Below are 23,259 nucleotides of genomic sequence, written 5' to 3'. Positions count from 1 at the left end.
TATTATTAGTGTAGTAGTTGTAATAATTATTACATAATATTTTTTTTCTTCACTAACAAATCCAATAAGAATCAGATGGTTTTCTCAGTAGTGAAGGGCAAAACGTAATGAGAAAAGATTATAAACACTTTGTATCTGTTTGTGTACTTATGTACACGAGTTCCATTACGTAAGTGCGCGATACTTAACTTACGGTTACAACCGTTCGGCCACATCCTCGCGGTGTGATAGATAAGAACTCGTCCTTAGTCGTAATTAAGTGTATGATATAAGGAGAAAGGCGTAATTTTCTAATTGATTACGCGATCGCGATATTTGTTTTGTATACATATATTACAGATAAGCCGTTGCACACTCATACACGTGAACAAGACTGAGATAAGGTGTATTTAATAACATATTTTTGTTGACAAAACAATAATAATGTAACGGGATAAAAATACATTTGGTCGACTACTTTAGTCATACATTTCCACTTCGCCAATGTGAATAATTGAGTGACTAACGCCCGGTCATCTCTTCTCTTTTCCCCGTGTCGCATATATATATAAGAGAGTACATGCAACCTTGTTTCTGTCCACAATAAAAATAAACATGAAATGTAGTCGAAACTTCCGCGACATCGAATTGCTTCTATTTTCTTTAATTTATTTATGTTTTTTTTAACTTGTGTATACCTCTCTTTTCCTCGCATTCTTATTATAGTTTTTCGATAAACCGAATTTCGGAAGGTCGACGACCGCGTCATGGTCTTCTAATCCTCTAAAATAATATGTATAAACATAAATACTTATGGAAGACAAACATAATTGCAAAATAGAAAAATCGCCGATATTTTTAGTCGCAGGCCGACGTCTGGGATTAATGCACGAACTTCAACGTTATTGTTATTATTATGAAGACCAGTAGTTTTATTGGCACCTATTTTTAGCATTCCAATTCTTCCTCGGCGCATTCCAAGACGCAACGCTCAAGTGACGGGTTGTAAACTCATTTCACGACGTGATCAATATCACCGTGTGCTGCAGGAAAACTCTGTTTCTTTTGGATTGACAGTTTTATAGTCCAATATCTGGATACATCACTCTCAATAACTCAATCATAACACAAGTACAACATATTTCTGTATTTTCTACTTTATCTAGTTATTCCATGTAATAAACTAAAGTGTGTATTTTCATTGAATCATTCAAAATTTTAACCTTAACAATAACTAATTATAATGGAAACAAGAGAATTAGTTAAGAAAATTAAACATAAAATAACAATAACAAAATGCACTTGTCTGGACTCGAATAATGGCGCGCTGCTTGATATAATAGCTTTGACTAATATAATTTGTGTTTGCTGATGCAAAAGAAGAAAGAAATCTAATAAAATATATTTTGTAAATTACAAATATGCAAACATACACATCCGGTAAACATTTCTTTATATGCAAGTTTAGATTTTGGAAATTAGGAAAAAACATCCCGGATTCATCTGTCATCAAGTTTTATGCAACCCCCATTGAGAATCACTGATTTATATAAATGACCCTGTAAGAAAAATTGTTTATCTCTATTTATTTGTGAACATTCAAAAAGCGTTTTTTTAAGTCGGTTTTTTGTATAAACCCTAGTAATAACTAACTAAAGTATCAAAATAATATCAATATCCTATAAATTTGATAAAATTATTAAATTTTAACGTTAAAATATACACAAGTACAACTGCTTATGTGGATTAAATGTCGTGTTTATTTTTACGAACGAAGGACTATGAATATTTGTGAACTTGCCGAAAGCTTACATTCTGATTCAATACGTTTATAAATAGCGAGAATGTATGGAAATAGACGTAATTTTTGAGTCATCTTCATTGAGACATGTCATCGTTACACCATTATCTTAACTCGATTCAGCAATTAAACATACCAAAAATTACATTAACGCATCCTTCTAATTGATTAAACTAATCACTTATTCCCAGTCAATTAAGCAGTTTTTATTACATCAAAATCCAATAAATAATTTGAATACTTGAATTTCTTTGAATCAAGTAACTTACATAAATCTCAAAAATTATGAATCATTTATGCCTTATCTTTCGCAATGATTGTACATTTACTTTCATTGAATATAAACTTATACTTTTACAACCATTTTTTATTTTGATTGCGTAATCTGAGCAAATCCGATAACGATTTTGTCGGAGCATATAACCTTACAAATTACCTTCAACTTAACACCTGATAATCCGTGAACTTCCTCATTAATTTTCAAATAATCTCACCTAAAACTTAACATTGAATTTCTTTTAACAACAACAAGAAAAAAACATCTTTCTCGTCAAAATATTTGCTTTTCAACTTAGTCGAATATTACCGAAACACGAACATCACAAACTTTACAAACTTCCTCAATTAACGTCGCATAAATATTATTAATCTGAAACTACAGTTCTAAATGAAATATTATATGAAACTTTGTAACTATTTTATCCTACACGAAATTATCACGGTACGATTTTACACCAAAAGTTTCGGCACTCGTGGCTCCTATATAAAGAACGACGGCCTCATTCCCAGAATTTCACGAAGTTAAAAAGTCTCATACTATAAACATTGATGAAGGATCGTCATAGTAAATACAGTAAAAGCGCGTACGGATCTCAAGATATAATCACTCATTTTACGCCTTCAGTCATTATTAAATGCCTTTTCTGAAACCGTGAAATTTCGCAGGCCTCTCCATAGGGGTTTTCCAAAGAAAGTTATAAAGTCGTCAAGCTGTTTTACAACATCCTCGCTGCCGTTAAAAGTAATTAAAACCGTCAGGATTTTTTTAATGTTTTGTTTATTTTCTACCATCTTCCTACCTGCTGCATTTAACAGTTATACACAAACAAATCTTCGGAACGGAATTATTTTAGTGATTTACCTTTCAAATTAAAACATTGAAAGTTTTTTTTCCAAATACATATTTTCGAATTAGAATATTTTACAAAATTAATTGAGTTAATTACTTTTGTGTAATCAAATTACACACGAGCAATTTAAATTAAAACTTATGTTATTCTCGTTTTCAGTTATAAAATGATCAACAAACATGATACAGCTAATTATAATTTTGATGGCTGTTATTGTAACTTCTGTTATTTCCAATTATTTTTTAAGTCATTTGAACACATGTGCATAATTAATGTTAATATAATTTAGCTAAAATTTGGATATTTCATATATACAAGTATTTTTGTAGTAACTTTTTGAATTAGATAATCTGCAGATTAATTCAATTAATAGACTTTAATACTAATAATAATAATTTGTCTACAATATTTGTAAACAATTTTAAGTAATAAATTATCAAACTAATCTATAGAAAAATGTTATGTTTATGTTCATGTTTATACGTTGTTATTTTGAGCATATGAGATAAAATATTAATAACATGGTTTAACATGTTTTTGTTATTCGTTATAATACAACTAAGTGTTTAGTATTAAACGTGCCTTGAACCAAACTATTCTGCATGTCTTTATGTTTTCAGAAACAAAGCAGAATTTAGAAAAAAACGTATTTATAACATCGGTAATTGACAAAGAAACTCAGATTTCGAAGTCTCCTGTAATACACGCTTTTTTGTGGTCTCATCTGCAAAGCGTGGAAAATGAAAAGGCTGAGGCCAGAGAGACCATCTGCGGATCCGGTATAGAATTGTTGAAAATTCAACAGCGTTTCGCAACGTACTTCTCGAGCATTACCAATGCGAAACGTAGTTAATAAATCATCGAGATTCCAATGGATACATTGCGATCGCGGCTTACGCAACCAGCAAACAGAGTCACTGCGTAATATTTTTATATATATATAGGTATATATACATATGTAGTAAGTAAGATGTATTTACATGTATATAAGTGATAGTGCTTGAGGAGAGAGGACACGAAAAAAAATCGGTGTCGCTTTTACTTTATTTTTAAATAATACGTTTCGGAGCGAAATCGCGTACCACGTGGCAATGTTTTGTAAACAAATGAAAAGTCGTATTTATATATACACTTCACAAGTGTGCACATATATATTTCTCTAGTTTTTTTTTATTCTCTCTCTCTCTTTAGGCTCACATCCTTGGCAAGGAATAGCGCGCACATGGAAAATACACGCGCGTCTAGTAATATGACCATGCCTGATGCAGAGAGCATCGTATTCCCTTTATTTACATTGCTCGATAAAAGTGAATGGGATGTGTTTGCTTGGAAGGACTCTTCAACCAAAATAACGCCACGGTCTTGTTTTTTTTTACACATAGAAACTGTATTTATTATTACAAATTCGAATAAGCCGAAATTCAGGAGACCAATACAAATTACAAATTGAAGACGAACATAAATTGGAAAATCATGAAACGAAGCTGTAAGGGAAAAACCATCGGAAACGATTTAGAATCAACTTATTAGTTGTTACGTGAACAGAATAAAACATAGTCAAATGTATGATCAACACCGATCTACAACCTAACAACATCCATCAGCGATTTACAATACAAGACGTTTCGCTTCAAAACAATTGATCGTGAACTTGTGTCTTGAGAAACGTTTCCGCTTTGGTTTTCTCTTCGTTCGTTTTGCTGTTATGTTATTTCCAATAAAGCACAATCGCTGCTCTTTATAATTATTTTGTTTGTTTTGTTTATTATACACCTATATAAAGACAAAATATATAATAATTCTAAATATATATATATTTATATACATATATTTATATATATATATTGTTTTTTTTTCTATATATATATAAACATATATGTAATATGTAACAAGAAATATTTCGCTACACAGTCATCGGTTGAACTTTCTAGAAGAAAATCCTCGCCATTGGGATCGTTCCTAAACATTTATTACTGGACAACACAAACATGCCGTCGCAATATGATTATATAACATATATAACATTCATAATAATACATAGAATTTTTGTTTGAAAAATAATAATCATGGAATATGCGCGGAACGACGACCTCGGCGACACCACAATATATAATATATATATCATCATCTTTTTTTTATAATTTTCTTCAAGTTTTCTATATTCCTCTCCTCCTTCACAATCTTACTTCTTACTTTTTTTGTAGGTTTTAATAACATTATTTTATAAATATATTATACAATCACAGATATGGAGTAAACAGAGTGATCTGTGTCTATCTACTAACGTTAAAAACGAAATTTTCAGTCCAGTACCTCCGAGCGTTTCGAACAATTCTCGAAGACGACTCGGGATTCCGGATAAGCGTATAATACTAGAGTGAAAAGGGGGGTTCGGGTTCTTTGCTTCTTCCTTGTCCCATCACGCGGGGAAGAAAGGAAACCACGTAGAAATTACATGGGCCGGGAAGGGCTTGACGCTCGGTGAGAGATACTCTCACGTAAAATTAAAGTAATAGTAAACATAACAAATAATAAAAAATATATGAATCCCCAACGGGGGACAAATTAGGAGTGACTTTCCTGAAATTCGTCAGGAATAGAGAAAAGTAAAACGTAAATGAATAATTAAACTACTGTTGGTCTTAACTAACTAGCATGAATAAATATCATCGTCGAGCCCTTATCCCTGCGAGTACTTTTCCTTTCTTCCTGCGTCGATTTTTCCTTCACTCGCCATGCACACTCACACACTCTCACGCTCGCACACCACAGCATACATAAACACACGCACTTTGACTATAAAAGGAACATCAAATGTTAAAAATAAATAAACTGAGAAACGAAAAAAAAGGAAATAATAGTAATAAAAAATAAAACGTAATCGTAAATAGTAAAAATAAACGAACTTAATGGAAATAATAAAATTAAATGAAATGGGTTGAAAATGATTATACCAAAGTAGCTTTATAAATGTTCTTAGTTTTCCTGGGAGCACAGACGTAGCACGGGGCTAGACTCCTCGTCGGACTCGTAGAAGTAGCGCTGCTTGGCGGTCAATCCCAGCTGGACTCGTCGCACGGCCTCGCTGACGAGGCTTCCATCTCTGAGCAGCCTTTGGAGAAGCTCGTAGGGATCCTCCTGGATGTCCTGCGGCGGTTTGCGCCTCATCTTCCTGGTGCAATCGCAGACTGTGTTGTCGCAAGAGCAGATGCGAGCCGGCACCCGGTACGGAGATGCTCTGGACGACTTCCTGGACAGGTGGCTGCATGGTAGCGCCTTCATGGTGGAGGCAGATACACGAAGGTTCTCCTTAATCTCCAGCACGAGTCCTTCAACATCCTTCGAGCTGATGTTAAACTCAGGTCCCTTGATAGGGTTCATCGTTGCCGTGGCGTTGCTGCTTGGGGTGCGCATATTGGCTGAAGGCATCGCTAACATGAATGTTGCTTGTTTGGAACACTTGCGCGCGAACGGAACACAAAATATAAACAATTGTCGGTTGGCGACCTCTGGTGTCCGGACCTGTTCTCTGATTATGTTGCTGTTTCTGCTACTGCCTCAGAACAACTGAGACTTGGCCAACTTCTATGGTATGGCGAGCCCAAGGCGCGGGGCTGGATACGTATGCGCGGCACGAGCAGAGATCGGCTGCCTTCGCGGATTTAACTGTTGTTTGGGTGCTGGCTGGTCGCTTCGAATCCTCAACAAGCCACCATTACATTAAGCTAAACCTTTTCGATCGATGGTGCTTCCCCCATTTACTAACCTTATAGCAGTTGCTGCAAATGTTCTGCTGTCAAAACAACAACAACCAACGCTTCAGGAAAGGTCACACTACCTGAAAACAACAACACTTGTTAATATCTTCCTTCAACCATATAACGCCACTAGCTTCAAATAGAATACTATATTCTGAAATGAACATACCTTATTTTATTCTATCACGTTCTATCTATCTCTGGTCTGATTTCTCAACTTCAGTGAGTCCACTATGTACTGTCACCACCTGTACCTTCCGTAAACAAAAACAAGGACTTCAAGGTCACAACGACAGACTACTAAGACCGGCCGATAACAAAGGTAAACGCCAAGCGACAACTGGCAGCTCACGTGACGTAAACCTTCGTTAGAGTGCAATCTGTTCTTGGGTGGGAGAATAGTCGGAGCCAATGGCTGTACAGAGTGACAAAGAGAAAGGGATCATTCCATCTCATTCAATCTCTCCCATTGAATAGCATTCTATACTACTACAAACAAAAACAATAACAACGAGAAAGTTACTCACGACAAAGCTATCTCGGAATATACCGATAACACGACTTTATCAACACATTTGTTTGTATCACAATCGAATGTCACACGCTTCTTAAAACACCAACAGAAAACAAAAACTTTAATTCAACGTACGATGAATCATAATCTCCCCCTTGATTATACTAACCAACAACAACCCACAATTTCAATTTACGAAATCAATAACAATCCACTAAGAAAACGACTACAATTTAAATAATTCTAATATTTACAAATCCTTAATGACTAAACAATAACAAACAGTTGTTAATACAAATCATTCGACAATTTTGAAGTCCAAAATTTGCAAACATTTCTAGTAAATTCGCTAAGGAAATGTGTTATTGGACTTTATCAACGCCATGACATAATAACCTTAGGACTCCTGTATATCAACTTTATAATCTGAATTTATTGATGTTAACGAAAAATTATATAGTTGACTGGAAATAAACATAGTGTGGCAGATTCTATTCCAATTATTAGAACAAACTACGTAGTGTCTTACACATTTTTTTTCTCCTATTTAATTGTAATATTGATGAATGTTATCTCTCATACATTATAAATAAATCATATGTTGACAATAATATTGATCATCAGTTATATCAATTATTACGTTGTCGTCATATGAAACAATGTAAGTATTTCGGGTTAATCGATATCTATTTTTGAAGTCAGTAATATACAAATAGCTTTTACAAATTCTCGACGAAACGACGAAAATCTTCCTTTTTTAAATAAACGTTCTTTCCCTTGGTCACTCCATAAACCCTTACACCATTGTATTATTTTCTAAGAATCTAAGCTCTAAACTTTCTACCCTATTATAAGTCGTTTCCATTTAAACCTATTCAGGCTTACAGATGAAGGAATCATTTATTTCCCTAGATGAAGTATAGCTTCAAATCTTCATTACATAATATAAGAATATAACAAATCTAGGGAGTAATAATTAATATTATATATAACATACAAGCTTATTACATAGGTTGGCATCATATGTAGGCAACCAAATATACGTATCGTACAACATATAGTATAACTATAACAGAATTAACAATAAGTTTAGTTTACTTAGTATATAAGATAGTAAAAAAATAAGCATTTTAAGAAATAAATGGAACAGAAAAATATTTTGAAACTTCGATTTTTTAAGGTCTAAATGAATTTCAATGATAAAGCATACAAATATTTATTATGATGGTAAAGCTGATAATTTCCTTAAAAGTACAATTATAAATTCTTATAAATTTTCCTTGTAACAACTAGGATACAAAAAAAAACAAAGTATGCAGTAAAAGCGCACAAATTTAGTTTTCTAGCAATTAACTAAAACTTGGAAATTGGAAGACTTTCTTATAAATACACATGTAAAAATAAGATATAGAAGTAATTTGGCTTGCATTCAATTTTTCTCGCTGTTAAATAATTAATCTTTCTTAGCTAAGAATAATATTTACGGACTAAAGTACTTTTGGTCATTGACCTGTAATTAGAAGATCTACAAAAATAATCCGTTAAGCAAAATTCACTAGATTTGTCTATACAAAATGATTGTTCAATTAATAAAATGATTAAACCAATTATTAACACTCAAAACTATCTAATTATTCTATACAGTTTAATATTTTTCAGGAGTGAGTCATTTAGGAGTATATATAATATGACTGTGCTTTTGGCGATTAGTCATATACAAAACAATGGCTGAATTGTAACTCAAAGGATAAAAAGTGAACTCATAATGTTTAACAATATTTATTGCTATTGAGTGAACACAACAATCACACTGTGATTTATACAAACAATTAGTCTCTCGCATAAATAGTTTATTATACAGTCCATAGATTCAAACATTGCTTCTTAATCACATTTGTTATGTTTACTAATCAAATTAAAGACCAATATTTATTAATTTGTTCGCTGGTTTTAAACTAAAAAAAAAAATATTATTTTGTTACAACATGAGTATATACTTCAATAATAATATAATGTTGCTAAAGTTTACTTAGTAATCGTTTCCTAAAAGTCACTCGGAGTTTTGATTAAACGTATCGTTATAAAATATATAATATATGTACATATTCACAGCATAGAAAAGAATTGCAAATTGTACTCTTAGACAATTGACATATATCATATTTATTATACGTAAAACCGGAATTTGTTGTATAAATTAATTCAAATACTCCAAGAAACACTGGCCTACATTAAATTCACATGCAACATTGTATTATTATTATTTCTTTTATTATAATTATTATTGATTACTAATAATCTTCATTGCGTAAAGCAAATATCTATCAAAATTACTATTAATCAGTATCATTAACAAACACTACAATATTCTTCGGTAATTACAGCACCATTTTTGATAATATATAACTGCATTTGATTGATCGCTTATGACGGACGAGAACAGAATTAAAAAAAAAACAACAAATTATATGAGGACTAGCAAAAAGGTAATGATGGCAAATAAATGTTGATGTGCGAACGATTGCAAAAGTTGCATATTGTTTTATTGTTATTATTAATATTAATAATATTCTTGCTATACAATTGTTTAGTGTTATTGTTGCTGTATTTAACTTAAGTGATCGGCGTTAAGTTTGATATGTTCCATGCAGGTCCCTCCCGAGAATTAATTGTCAAACGCAGTCCAGAGGACCCCACACAAAAAAGACGATACAAAAAATAATAATATATATAGAGAACTAGTAAGTAAAGTAAGGTTACATAAGACGTATCAACTTAAAATCCGTTTGTAATAAAATCAATCGAAAGTTGTAATATTAAATTTGTGTTTATATGTATATAGATATATCTGTACAGAATATATAGCATTATGGCAGTGTAGGCTTTACAGAATTCCTTTCTTATTGTTGATTTACCTTTTCTCCTTATTAAGTAATTTTAAATATTCCGCTTCGTTTGAGCCCTTCACAGAAGCTGTACATAATCTAATATCCATTATATATATATATAACATATTTACACTATTTCATAAAATTTGTACATCTTTTAAAAACATTCGGTACATAGTTAAGTCATCAATATAACAGTAGAAAAAAAATGTCAATTAGATTAGAGGATATATATATATAATAGTTGTTTAATATATGTTGTATGTATTTACATCATGTAACCATTATTTGCGCATACGTGTAAGTTTGTAAGTGTGTATGTGAATATATTTATGAACTAAATAAAATTAAGAACGAAATGAGGAAACTAATTAAGTGATGCCCACGACACGTCTATAATAATATCTACTATTCACTCCCAAAAAAAGAAATTCCGTTTAAGAAATCAATTAGCTTAAAGTACATGAAGCGTTCTATACGTGTAAATATTGTAAAAATCTTGCCAAAAAAAATAATTAAGAGAAATAATCAAATCAAAACAGTCTCAAAATAAAATTACAAATCGACAAAATAATAATAATAAAAAAAATAAAATAAAAGTTATTAATATGTTAAAGAGAAGTACTCGAAAATAACCAGCCGAATTCTACATTTCGCATTAACAATAGGATCAGTCTTTAGAATTGTTGTGGAAGTGTCTCTACTATCTTCGAAGTCAATCAAACAAAAAGAAAACATAATAATATTTATAATTACAAGAAAAAGCAGACAACAAATCAAATCGACACTTCGTTTCTCTCTATTTGCATCTGTTCTTTACCATCGACTAAGGATTACCTCTATTTGTTTACTTCGTGCGTGTCTCTTTTTTTCTTTCTTGACTGTTATCATACACATTTTGTCCCTCGTTAAATTTCACTTCATTTTCAACCTCTACTTGTTTTTTTTTCTCGCTATGTTTAGATTTATTCGAGTGTCCAATTCTAATTCTATTCTTACTCTGACCTAATCATGGCTTAAATTTCACTAGGGGTATGTTCTTCGACGTCAGGCATTTGTCGCACACCCATTCCGCGTAGACCTCGGCTGTAAGAAGCTGAAACGCGGCTTCCGTTAAACCGGTACATCCCCTGAAACAGAAAGCAAATGTGCCGTAGGTCATTGCACCACCTGTGGAATCATATACGGTCATACCTATGGAACCAGAAGTTGCAGCCACTCTCACATAGGATGGCTTGATCGTTATCGTGCACCTCTTTATGGCAGACGCCGCATGGGTAAATTGGCGGCGCGTTAGGATTTTGTGAATTAAAAACCTAAAAGATACACAGTTTTATAAGGGTTTTTTTTAAAAGCATCTATGTTGGTACTACCATTGATTGATCTGCGGGGTAGACTTTGCCTGCACTCACAGGCAAAGGTTTCTGATAAATGTTGTTCAGAGGCATCATAAAATTGTTATTCATTGGCCCTAGAAGCAACATTGAATTTGGGTTAAATGCAAGCGACTAACTGAAAGTGATAATATACAATTTCACGTTAACCCTTCAGATAGAGATATTATGCACGTGACAATAATACAGGAATTCTATTTACTACAAGCAGACAATGAACAATTGGAACATGTCGTTTGCAGACATTCTAATTGTAAACAGAAATATTTTTAAATATTTATGAAAACTGAGATATTTATATTAACAACATTTAACATTACAATCTCAGTGTTTTTAAAACGATTAACTGAGTAATACGCGTTTTAAAAATAAATAATTCCTTGAACAAAGGCGTATCCTTCTACGCTTTAATTATTGTTTTTTTGTAACTTATTGAATTTGATCACGAAATAAAATTTTAGAGGAAAACAAAACAGTGAATTTAAATATATCTAATATCAAAGTGCAGTGAAAATCGATTTTTCTGTAAAACCTTTAAAGTGTTTTTACAACAATCAAATCAACATCAAAATGTCAGCTTAAAGCAATAAAATTTGCACATTAGCAAGTTTTGTTAATTACATTTTCAATGAATAAAAACACATTGAATTTACTGAATAAAAAAACGTGACAAACCTTTCATTAAAATGAATTCGTAAATTAGAAAAACTTAATATATAAATAAAATTAGTATAATTTTAATAAAATGAATTGATTTTTTTTGTAAAAAGATTCTGAAGAATTGCATATATGAATTTGTTTAAAATACAACGCGTCTGTTTCTTGATTATTTGAAATTAAGTATTAAGTATGAATGTTTATATTAAGTTTGCACGTTTTTCTCGTAATAAATTTTAAAGTATAAAAAATGCATATCAAACCTGAATCTATAGAGATCATAGAGTTCGAGTAAAGTGCTTCAAACAAAATGCATTCGTTGCGAGTTTAGAAGACGTCCGATGTTCAAAATTCAGGAAAAATCCATATCCGTTATATATATAAAAATTTGAGTAATGAAAATTAATTGAATGAAGCTCTTTTTCGTACGTTTCTCTCGATATCCATCAACATGAATGTGCAATAGTAAGCTGAAGTTATAGGCGTTAAATAGCGTGTTGTTAGTTACTAATATAAAATAATAGTTACTAATGATGGTAAGTTCCGACGGTAGCAAATGATCTACTCTTAGTAGGCCACTGCGATTGTGAATATCAACCATCATGTGTGTCGCGGGGGAAACAAAGTTGAGAAGCACTGCATTAAATATTATTATTATTCATTACATAAATCATACAAATCTTCTCAAGATACGAGCCTTCGCTTAGAATTGCGAGACTAAGAATTTCAAAAACAATTTTAACAGGTTTTGATTATAGAATACTCCACATAAAAAAATGAAACAAATATATGTACTAGGAATGACTGAATTAATACTACAATGGTGAGATTTTGGACTGAGAGTCTTGAGTTCTATACTGAAGGGTTTTTGATTAGTAGATATAATCACCTGAATTCATATTACATTGTGGTCCACCCATAGGACTGTTCATGTTATTTCCCATTCCATTCATGGGACCGTTCATGGGCGACGACATACCATTCATAGGCCCAGGTCCGTTCATAGGGCTGTTCATTGGACCTAGAGGTCCACCATTGTTCATTGGACCCATAGGACTGATCATAGGCCCATTAATGGGTCCATTGCCTTGCATCTGACCCGGCATAGGCGATGGTCCCATATTGTTAATTGGACTTTGTATTGGACCTGAGGAATAGAGTGATGTTAGTATGATTGGAAAATGTGCATATTTCTCGCAATGAATACCTGGAATAGGACCATGCATAGGTCCGTTTGGACTAGGAATCATATGTGGTCCCATTGGGTTACCCATTGGAGGGCCATTCATTTGAGGCCCATTCATGGGTGGACCATTCATCCGAGGCCCATTCATCATCATACCGGGATGGTTGTGATGTGGTGCCATTGATGACAAAGGAGGACCACCTGAAACAATTACACAAATCAATTCCATTGCATATCATATAATAGTCATGAATAGTGAGTGACTGTTATCAAGACAATAACAATAATACTTCCCACCATAAACTACTTAATAGTGATCAATTTACAGGCTAGAGCTCAGTTGAATAGTTATATTTGTGCAGTGAACACTGAATGGTGAGTGAATAATTTATTAAAATCTGTGTGCCTTGCTTTGATTGTTTACTCAGATTTTGATGTATAATTAATTTAAATGCAATATTTACCCATTGGCCTGTTGCAAATGTTCATACCCATGGGCATGTTGGAACCCATACCCATGGGATTTGGGTTCCTGATCATGGCCATGTTCATGCTGGGGCAATCATCAAAAGGGTTGGAGGCAACAATAGTGTCTCCGAATCCTGATATTGGTGGTGCATACAAGTCCTGCACATTTGGGGTTGGTGGTATTGTTGGGGTCTGTCCATTTTTTCGCCTCTTCTTTGGGTTAGAGACACCACTGGACAGCTCTGTACCCAGGTTTGGTACATTTACCCGGAATGGTGATAAATGACTCATATCTATGATTTCACACACACACAGCCACTAGATGGGTACATTTTCAGTTCAGTTCTCTTTCCCTGATCCCACACAACTTCTCACGGATTCCTTCCCGTGGTGCAAAAATTTCGGTAGATGAAGGTACAGAAGGGATTGAAGGAAAATTAAGAAAAATGATGAGGATGGGCGCTGGCCTAGATCGGTGGGCCGTGCGGATTGCCGCCTACCTTGTCTCTCACTATTATAAACAAGCCTTCGGAGCCATTTCCAACATTGCATTCGGTGTGATAAACATCATAATAAACAATGGCAGATAAATACCGGTCTGAATTTGGCTACAATATCGTGCCCGCTCTCACCTATCGGGTCGACCATATTTCTTTTTTTTTAATCCTCCTTCTTCTTCTTCTTCACCACCACTCGCCAGGATCTTTTCTTCGATCCGTCTTTCTTCCTCTCTCTCTCTCACTCACTTACTGTTAGCCCCTCGACTTTTCGAAATACCCAAGCCGGCAATTTTCAAAAACCAAATACCCGTCTGGAAGGTCGACGGACGCGACCCGAATGGCCGCAGCAACAACGAAACATCGGCAACATGCGAAACACGTCCTGGCGACAAAGGCCCGTTACATCATAATCTATATCTACTCTGATCAATAACTCGAAATTAACAGAAATTTCATTCAAACTTATTCAGATACTACCGAACGTTTCCATTACGAAAAGTAATTTTTAAGAAACTACACGTTATTTAAAAAAAAACTTTGTTTTGATTTCAGAATAATTTAATAACGTGTTACAAACAAAACTTGCATAAAGTTCATTATTTTCTTTACATTGGTATCTTGGGTATGCAATTTTTTTTGCACGACGTAGTATGATTTATATAACTTGTGTACAGTGTGTACAAATCTATACAATTATTAAATAAAACAATAATATTTACAAATGTTCTTATTGCGACTTATTCATGTACTTTAGTTGATAATGTTACTTAATTCGACCACTATTACAACACTTCTTATTAAAATTATTAAAGAACGATATTCGTGCTATAAATAGAACTTAATCAAGTTATTTATTGTTGTTTTGTACTAAACTTACTTGATATTTGAAACGTATATTTGGAATATCAAAAAACTTTTTCTGCATATTCAATTTATGTAAAAACCAATATATTCAGAATAATAGAATTCATTATTTGCAACTTAATATAATTAACTAACATATAGAAAAGATCAATTAAATTTAAAATATATAAGTTTTTATGAAAGATGGTTACGAATAAGAAAATCTAATAGTAATTATAATTTGCAAAAAAATTACATTTTAGTAGTTTGTTCGCAAATTAAAATACTTTATTTAATAATTTTATTTACTTTTCGAGAATAGTTGTTATCTATATAAGATAAATAAAGTAAATAATACGTAAATGACGTTGCTGTTTATTTCAAATTATTTTGTTATTGTGTTGTCCTGAATGACTCATGTCATAACTAACTTTCAAATTTGACGTTTAAATTTTTTAAAGTTCACTTTAAGTCAGCTATAGTTAGCTTACTAACACCATTTTGAAGTTAGTAAAGAATTAGCAATAAGACGATTGCAATAACAAAAAAAGGTATATTTGTTTTTTCTTTTATAAATTGTTGAGGGTCAGAGGACGCGCACTTTAGGAAGTTTGAGTAGAACCGTAAAGCCAGGATTCGATTGCACAAAGCGATGAATATTTCAATTAATATAGTTGTAGATACCAGTTGCGATTATCTTCGCGGTAGACAGGAACCGAACGGAACAGTATCGCGGGAAATTTGAAATGGGCGTCGCGACGGCTGTAATCGAGGGTGGAAAAAGAAGGGCGGAGGGCGAAGCCACTGGCGCCCTCCCATGCGATCCTAGATCGCCCGTCCTTTCGGCCCTTTTAGCGCTTATCGAGCGGCGATTTCGTAAACTTCTATCGACTACGATTGCTGATTTGACTTGCGCGAGCGAGAGGAGCCGATTTCCGGTCTCCCCCCATCTTCGTCCTTCGCACGCGCATTGATGTATTTGTACCGTTCCATGGTTAGTTTGGTGTCCGTTCGTTTGCGAATTCTTTTGCTTGGTTAAGGTTTTCACACGGGTTAAGGATTTTCGGAGTTCACAGGATAAATCAGGCGAAATGAAAATGGAGTGGGCGCCGCAACAGGAAGATCTTCGCGAGATATTGACTCTATTAAAGGAATCACAATCACCGGTCACGGAGACGCAAAGAGTAGTCCAGCAAGTATCCTTTTTTTTTGTTCGTCGTCTGTGGGTAAATATAATGATGTTTGTGGGAACCACGAAATACGAAAGCCAAAAAAACAGCACTAACAAAACCGCCAAAATCGAATGTTTACAAATGCATTTGCAGTTTTTCTTGCTTGCAACATACCAAAACATCACAGTAAAATCATTACATTTAAATACTTAACTTCCTATTGTATTTTTCATTTACTTCTTTACACACGTACTTTCCTTAATGCAACTTTTAGAAATTAGAACAGCTGAATAAGTATCCTGATTTTAACAACTACCTGATGTTTGTTCTTACAAAAATGATACAAGAAGATGAGCCAACTCGATCTCTCAGTGGTTTAATATTGAAAAACAATGTTAAAACACATTACAGCAATTTGGTGCCCAATGTTATACACTTTATTAAACAAGAATGTCTGCAAGCTGTAGGAGACCCATCACCGCTAATCAGAGCCACTGTTGGGATACTTATAACTACAATAGCAAGCAAAGGGGAATTGGTCACATGGCCTGAGTTACTGCCAGCACTGTGCAACATGCTGGATTCACAGGACTATAATGTGTGTGAAGGAGCCTTTGGTGCCTTGCAGAAGATTTGTGAAGATTCAGCAGAGACCCTTGATGCAGATGTGAACAGCAGACCACTTAATATATTGATTCCCAAGTTTCTACACTTTTTTAGTCATTCTAGTTCTAAAATTCGATCTTATGCAATTGGTTGTGTAAATCAGTTCATTATTCAAAGGTCTCAGGCACTTATGATTCATATTGATTCATTTCTAACTGTAAGTTTTTTTATTATGTATTATTTGTTTTATATTTACACCAAAATTGTTTTAGAATCTATTCCTCGTTGCCACTGATGATGATCCTGAAGTGAGGAAAAATGTTTGTCGTGCACTTGTTATGCTTCTAGAAGTTAGAATGGACAGATTAGTTCCTAATATGAGTGAAATAATTGAATACATGCTCTTGAGGACACAAGATCATGATGATGGTGTAGCATTGGAAGCATGCGAGTTCTGGCTTTCTCTAGCAGAACAACCAATATGTAGAGATGTACTTCATGGCCATTTAAACAGACTAGTGCCAATACTTGTGAAAGGAATGAAATATTCAGAAATAGATATAATATTACTTAAGGTGTGTATAATTTAAGTATGCTATTTAAAATAATAATATTGAGAAAATAACCGATACTGGTTAATGATTCTTTAAGTGTAAAGATAATTCATTGATCAAAGTACAGTCAACAATATGTATTGTAATCAGATAAATGCATTCAATTTTTAAAAATGAATCAATTATTTAAAACTTTGCTAATCAGAGATATCAATTAATCACTGAAGATAATGAATTGAATAACTATTATTGTTTTTTTTAACTTATAGGGTGACGTAGAAGAGGACGAGAGTGTTCCTGACAAAGAAGAAGATATAAGGCCAAGATTCCATAAATCAAAGACACACACGATAAAAGCAACGAATTGTAATAGCGGAACGGAAAATGGCATGGACCAAAGTGAGGAGGAGGATGACGAATTCTTTGATGGGGATGATGAGGGATCATTGTCGGATTGGAATTTGCGGAAATGCAGTGCGGCTGCTTTAGATGTACTGGCAAATGTATTTAAGGAAGATCTATTACCGATCTTGATTCCCATTCTGAAAGAAACCCTATTTCATTCGGAATGGGACATCAAGGAGTCTGGTATCCTTGCGTTAGGTGCGATTGCGGAGGGATGCATGAGCGGAATGTTGAATCATCTGCCGGAGTTGATACCATACTTGATAAACAGTTTAAACGATAGAAAAGCACTTGTTAGGGCAATAACATGCTGGACCTTATCAAGATATTCTCATTGGGTTGTCACACAACCGCACGATTCTTATTTGAAACCTTTAATGACTGAACTTCTGAAAAGAATTTTGGATAGTAATAAGAGAGTACAAGAAGCAGCATGCTCCGCATTTGCTACGTTAGAGGAGGAAGCCTGTACTGAGTTAGTACCATATTTAGGATTTATATTGGAAACCTTAGTCTTCGCTTTCACTAAGTATCAACACAAAAATCTGCTTATTTTGTACGATGCTATTGGAACATTAGCTGACTCCGTAGGACATCATCTAAATAAACCAGATTTTATAAACTTATTGATGCCGCCGTTGATACATAAGTGGAACATCTTGAAAGACGAAGACAAAGATCTATTTCCTCTACTCGAGTGCTTGTCTAGTGTAGCCACCGCCTTACAGTCAGGTTTCTTACCATATTGCGAACCAGTCTACAGAAGATGCGTGTCGTTAGTACAACAAACTCTGTACCAACATATGGCAAATCAGCAAAATCCAGATTCCTTTGACGCTCCGGACAAAGACTTTATGATTGTGGCGTTAGATTTATTGTCTGGTTTAGCCGAGGGTCTAAATGGACACATTGAGAAATTAGTTGTTAATAGCAATATTATGGAGTTGCTGCACCATTGTATGCAAGACCCCATGGCTGAAGTTAGGCAATCATCATTCGCTCTATTGGGCGATTTAACCAAAGCTTGTTTCCAGCACGTTAAACCTTGCATATCAGATTTTCTGCCAATTTTAGGTCAGAACCTTAATCCAGAATACATTTCTGTCTGCAATAACGCTACGTGGGCTATTGGTGAAATTAGTATCAAATTAGGTAACATTTCATAAATAAACCCTTCAACATTTGCGATATTAAATCTTAAACATTTTTCCAGGTGCAGAGACGAGGCCATATATACAATTAGTTTTAGGACAGCTTATCGATATTATCAATAGACAAAACACACCAAAAACACTATTGGAAAATACGGGTATGTGAATTTTGCGTTACTTTTTTTTATATATATACTTGCATGCTCACTCTTTACTCAATATAAAAAAAAATAAGGTGACATTTAAAGTAAGTATGAAAGCCAATTTATTATTAAATGTTTGACAATAATCGAAAGTCGCTTAATTTTCGTTGAAATAATTTAATTTTTGTTGATTTATTTAATCAGTGTTTAACGTTGATTTTTTTTTCCAATTTTATTGATTTACATCTGTGGTTTAGGTGTGATGTGCTTTTTATAATTTTCAGTTTCGTATTAACCGTAATTATTATTATTTCTTTCTCTTTTTGATTATTTATTGCAGCTCGACCTGGAATTGTTTCAATGTAAATCTATGTTTTAGTGCACGGGTTTGTGATATACATACTTTCATATATATGCATATACTATCAATGGATACAGTGTTATTTACCACAGTTTATTTGTTTATTATTCTAATTCTTATTTATTTATTTTTAATCCCGTTTAATCCACTAGCTTAGCTGAAGCAAATGCAAAACTGTATAACAAAAAAAAAAATAATAACCATACCTAAAAGAAATTAAGCGAATTTATACAATTCTGGGCAAAGGCGATACAAGGGAACAGATTAGGTTTCCCCATCTCATTCAAACTAATTTATTGGCTTTAGATTTATATTAAGTAGTTTCATTTTGAAGATCAGTAAGAGAGTATCAATGTTTTATTAATTTATATATATATATATTATTTTTTTCTTATTCTATTGATTGATTGATTAAGGGCTAACGTTTTTAGTTATTATTTTTGGGGCGTTCTTGCGGATTCCAAGGAAGAAGACGTTCAGCCCTTGGGATTTTCTTTTACATCAAGTTATTTCTTTTAACCTTCTAATTTTTTTCTTCAAAGATGAAAAAAGAGATTGTCATGATTTGTTTGTAATTGAGTTGGGTTTTTTTGTTTGTTTTTGTTCTCGGTGGTTCACTATAGCCATAACAATCGGTCGCCTTGGTTTTGTCTGCCCACATGATGTCGCGCCTGTGTTACATCAGTTTGTCCGCCAGTGGTGTGTAAAATCCTCTATTTTTATTCTAATTTATTATTATTTTAATTTAAGTTATTTTAAGTTAATCCATATATAATTTGATTTGAGTTTTATTCACGTTTGCTCTGAGGAAGTGCCTTGATTTCGTTTTTCGTTTGGTTTTACTTCTTTAGTTCACTTTTGATTTTAGCCAAATTCTGTTGCTTCCTCCTTTACATATAAATATATATATATCTGTTCGAAAACGTGCTAGATTTATTGCCAGTTCAAAAGACATTAGCCATCTTCAATCGCAATAAATAAAAAGAGAAAATTGAATTACAGACCAAAAGAAGAATGTTAAATGCTTGATATTTATATATGTACTACTTGTATATTTATCTATACATACATACACCTGTTAACAGAACGGAGATTGCTATTTCGAAATTGCGCATCAGAATGAAACCGGTACTCAATTATATATTGGAATAATAATGCAAATACATTTACGCATCGCGATACCTCCGAGGGACGCATTCTAAAAAAATAGATTTACAGGTGCACGTCGTTGAGGAACATTCGGGACAATGAAGAGAAAGATAGTGCTTTTCGGGGGATGTGTCAGATGATCACCGTAAATCCAGGCGGTGTTGTGCCAGATTTTATTTTCTTCTGCGATGCCGTCGCATCCTGGATTACACCAAAAGACGACCTCAAAGATGTTTTTATCAAGGTATTTTAAATTATAATTTGCATCAGTTTATTTATTTTTCATAACATTTTTATTGTCTTATAACATAAAATGAAAGCAATTTGTATGGACATAGAACTTTTGTATCATCTAGGACAGTGTCTCTCAATTTTAAAGGTATGGGTATGTGTAGAAAAAACCCATTCTTCATCATTTTTTCTGCGCCCCCAACTTTGAGAATCACTGATCTAAGATATTTTTTGTGTACCTATCAAACTGTAATGGTATAAACAATTGGAAACGTGATTACAATAATCCAAGGTTGCTCACATGTATGGGTGATAACCTTGAATAGAAAATATCAAACTGCTTAGTAAACACTCATGACGCGTTGTACCAAAAAACTATTATTTGATCTACAATAGAAGATCATTGTTAAATATTCAACACATACTTTGTTTAGTAAACTTACATAATGAATATTCTTTAGTTTTGTGATGCTATGTTTTTTTTTGTTCAAGATATTGCACGGATTCAAGTCTCAAGTAGGCGAAGATAATTGGAAGCGATTCAGTGACCAATTTCCTCCACAATTAAGTGAAAGGTTGTCCTCACTGTACGGACTTTGAATCTTGAAAAAGGTAAGTCACATCCAGCATCCTTGTCGATCCGCAAAAAGAACATCAGTTAAATCTGTCTACATTTCAGGATTTAGGGGAATTGTAACACGTAATATTCCAGGGTGGGAAATCTAGAGTGGCTCTAATCATATGATTTCATTATATTTCAATACCATCATGTAATGTGAGTTTAAGGGTGGGTAAAAACAAACTAAACAAAAAAAAGCAAACATACATTTTTATACGTACAGACCTATACTCTTAAAACAGCAAATGTACATCAAATTTTTTTTTTTCGACAAGTGCGGGGCTGACTATTTGATTACAAGGGTACAATTATTAAAGTAGGGGGAAAACATTTGACAACAAAAAAAATAAATAAAGAAGACTGAGTATAGGTTAAAAAGTAATATTTTATAAAAAAAGAGTTGACGAGAAAATAATTTACAAAAAAAAATGGGTTTTCAAATAAATAGGACAAGACGATGAAGGCCGCCTGCGGTGCAAGAATTATATTTTAATTTTAATTTTCGTGAGTACAAAAATACACTAAAACTGAACTAGAAAGGAACGATTCACATATTATTTTTATCCAGTAGAGTTGAAACGTTTCATATATTTTGTTTTTTCTTTTTATTGTATATGCTTAATTAGAATTTCATTTTTCTTTTTGAAGATTTATTATGTTAGACTGTTCATTTTAGTAGACTAACAAACATACAAGAAAACATACGAAAGTGACAAGTTGTTAGTTACGATGGGCTCTTTCCTCGGCCGGAATGATGTCTTTAAGGCAAACGAGAGGAGAGAGAGATATGAAAATGAGAAAGAGAGAGAGATATAATTGTTGAAGGTGAAGTGAACACAGACACCAAAACAAATACCAATCCTACCTTATGAAGAGGACTTCTGAACCCTCCCCGACCCCCCAAAAACCTAGTCCTTAAACCCACTATTCCTGCGACAACGCTCCTTGATGTAATCACAGTGGCCTAACTTGTGTGTGTGTGTGTGAATGAGTTTAGCTAATATATTTCATTATGTGATAAAACTTTTTAAACGTTTTTGTGATACTGTAAAGTGAAGAAACAAACAAAAGTAAGAAAACGAAGACTTTAAATCCAAAAAAAAAGAAAGATTTAACAAAACAAGTAATATTAATTAATAATACGAAAATGGACCTTAGATAATTTTTTTTACTAGTAGTTTATTAAATGATATAGTTAATTGATATAGACAATTAAGAACTAATGACCTTTGAGTGAGATTTCTTCTTCGGTTTATTTTTAATAATAATAATAATATTGTATCATTTTTTTTGTAATGAAATTAGTCCTTTACATGATTCAAAATACAAAATGTTCAATCACGATTAGTAGTTTTAGAGAGTGAGAGTGAAAAAAAAAGAAATAATAATAATAATATCATTTTCCTATAACTTATTTTTTTATGTATATATTTATATATATATTTTTTTCGTGGATGCAGCAGTATATATAAATATAATACTATTTTTTTTTGCATGTTTTGTTATGTGATTGAATATTTTAATTACTGTTGTTAGATGTTTAAACATATTTTTCTACTAGTTGCAATACTACTTCATATAACTTTTTCAATTATTATTATTTTTTTTTAATTTTCTTCCCCATTGTGTTATAATCTTACCGGTTTACGTGTGAATGTTTTGGGTTAATATCCATATCCGCGTTTTGCTTATAACGTGATTTCTCGCATATCGACTTCGTTTTTTATTTGTAATTTCTCGTTTTATTGTG

At 33.0% G+C, this 23,259-nt stretch overlaps 3 protein-coding genes across 7 annotated transcripts in view; 1 reads left to right on the top strand and 2 right to left on the bottom strand.

Moving 5' to 3' along the window:
* The window catches only part of LOC108567735 (xaa-Pro dipeptidase), a 48,358-nt gene extending 41,340 nt beyond the window's left edge, over positions 1-7,018 (bottom strand). Inside the window, exons 1-2 of one of the 2 annotated variants that reach the window (XM_017928362.1) lie at positions 6,838-7,018; positions 6,677-6,748 (exon numbers count right to left, since the gene is read on the bottom strand). The gene's annotated coding sequence lies outside the window, so the exon portion shown is untranslated. The remainder of the gene's footprint in view (positions 1-6,676; positions 6,749-6,837) is intronic. The other variant, XM_017928364.1, reaches the window with a different exon arrangement.
* A 4,001-nt stretch (positions 7,019-11,019) lies between these two features.
* LOC108567749 (protein pygopus-like) lies at positions 11,020-14,747 on the bottom strand. Of its 3 annotated transcripts, XM_017928392.1 has the most exons (6): positions 13,772-14,740; positions 13,329-13,508; positions 13,011-13,268; positions 11,444-11,541; positions 11,265-11,386; positions 11,020-11,200 (listed from the first exon to the last, which is right to left on the bottom strand). In XM_017928392.1, exons 1-6 carry the CDS (start codon positions 14,064-14,066, stop codon positions 11,080-11,082), a joined length of 1,074 nt encoding a protein of 357 aa, XP_017783881.1. In that variant the 5' UTR covers positions 14,067-14,740; the 3' UTR covers positions 11,020-11,079. The 3 variants fall into 3 exon arrangements, with proteins under 3 accessions (XP_017783881.1, XP_017783882.1, XP_017783883.1); XM_017928394.1 differs by lacking the exons at positions 11,020-11,200; positions 11,265-11,386; positions 11,444-11,541 and adding exons at positions 12,447-12,591; positions 12,650-12,757 and having other exon boundaries at positions 13,772-14,744; XM_017928393.1 differs by lacking the exons at positions 11,020-11,200; positions 11,265-11,386; positions 11,444-11,541 and adding an exon at positions 12,382-12,757 and having other exon boundaries at positions 13,772-14,747.
* A 1,231-nt stretch (positions 14,748-15,978) lies between these two features.
* LOC108567741 (transportin-1) lies at positions 15,979-21,884 on the top strand. Of its 2 annotated transcripts, XM_017928376.1 has the most exons (9): positions 15,983-16,314; positions 16,565-17,113; positions 17,169-17,471; positions 17,720-19,007; positions 19,069-19,164; positions 20,134-20,209; positions 20,729-20,903; positions 21,383-21,502; positions 21,570-21,884. In XM_017928376.1, exons 1-8 carry the CDS (start codon positions 16,210-16,212, stop codon positions 21,488-21,490), a joined length of 2,700 nt encoding a protein of 899 aa, XP_017783865.1. In that variant the 5' UTR covers positions 15,983-16,209; the 3' UTR covers positions 21,491-21,502; positions 21,570-21,884. The 2 variants fall into 2 exon arrangements, with proteins under 2 accessions (XP_017783866.1, XP_017783865.1); XM_017928377.1 differs by lacking the exons at positions 20,134-20,209; positions 21,383-21,502; positions 21,570-21,884 and having other exon boundaries at positions 15,979-16,314; positions 20,729-20,827.
* The last annotated feature ends 1,375 nt before the right edge of the window (positions 21,885-23,259 follow it).

This window comes from Nicrophorus vespilloides, unplaced genomic scaffold (assembly GCF_001412225.1).
Source record: "Nicrophorus vespilloides isolate i.1.1-1 unplaced genomic scaffold, Nicve_v1.0, whole genome shotgun sequence".
Classification (NCBI taxonomy): Eukaryota; Metazoa; Arthropoda; class Insecta; order Coleoptera; family Silphidae; genus Nicrophorus; species Nicrophorus vespilloides.
This window is presented reverse-complemented; position numbering and strand designations above follow the sequence as displayed.

Bases quoted from the DNA above. Each gene is read 5' to 3' on its own strand.
- LOC108567749 (XM_017928392.1), bottom strand. From the start codon at position 14,066: ATGAGTCATTTATCACCATTCCGGGTAAATGTACCAAACCTGGGTACA. The intron at 13,269-13,328 runs GTATTCATTGCG...TCTATTCCTCAG, and splicing joins TATGCATGGTCCTATTCCAG to GTCCAATACAAAGTCCAATT. The intron at 11,387-11,443 runs GTAGTACCAACA...TGTATCTTTTAG, and splicing joins ACCCCGCAGATCAATCAATG to GTTTTTAATTCACAAAATCC.
- LOC108567741 (XM_017928376.1), top strand. From the start codon at position 16,210: ATGAAAATGGAGTGGGCGCCGCAACAGGAAGATCTTCGCGAGATATTG. The intron at 16,315-16,564 runs GTATCCTTTTTT...TGCAACTTTTAG, and splicing joins CGCAAAGAGTAGTCCAGCAA to AAATTAGAACAGCTGAATAA. The intron at 19,165-20,133 runs GTATGTGAATTT...GGTTCACTATAG, and splicing joins AACACTATTGGAAAATACGG to CCATAACAATCGGTCGCCTT.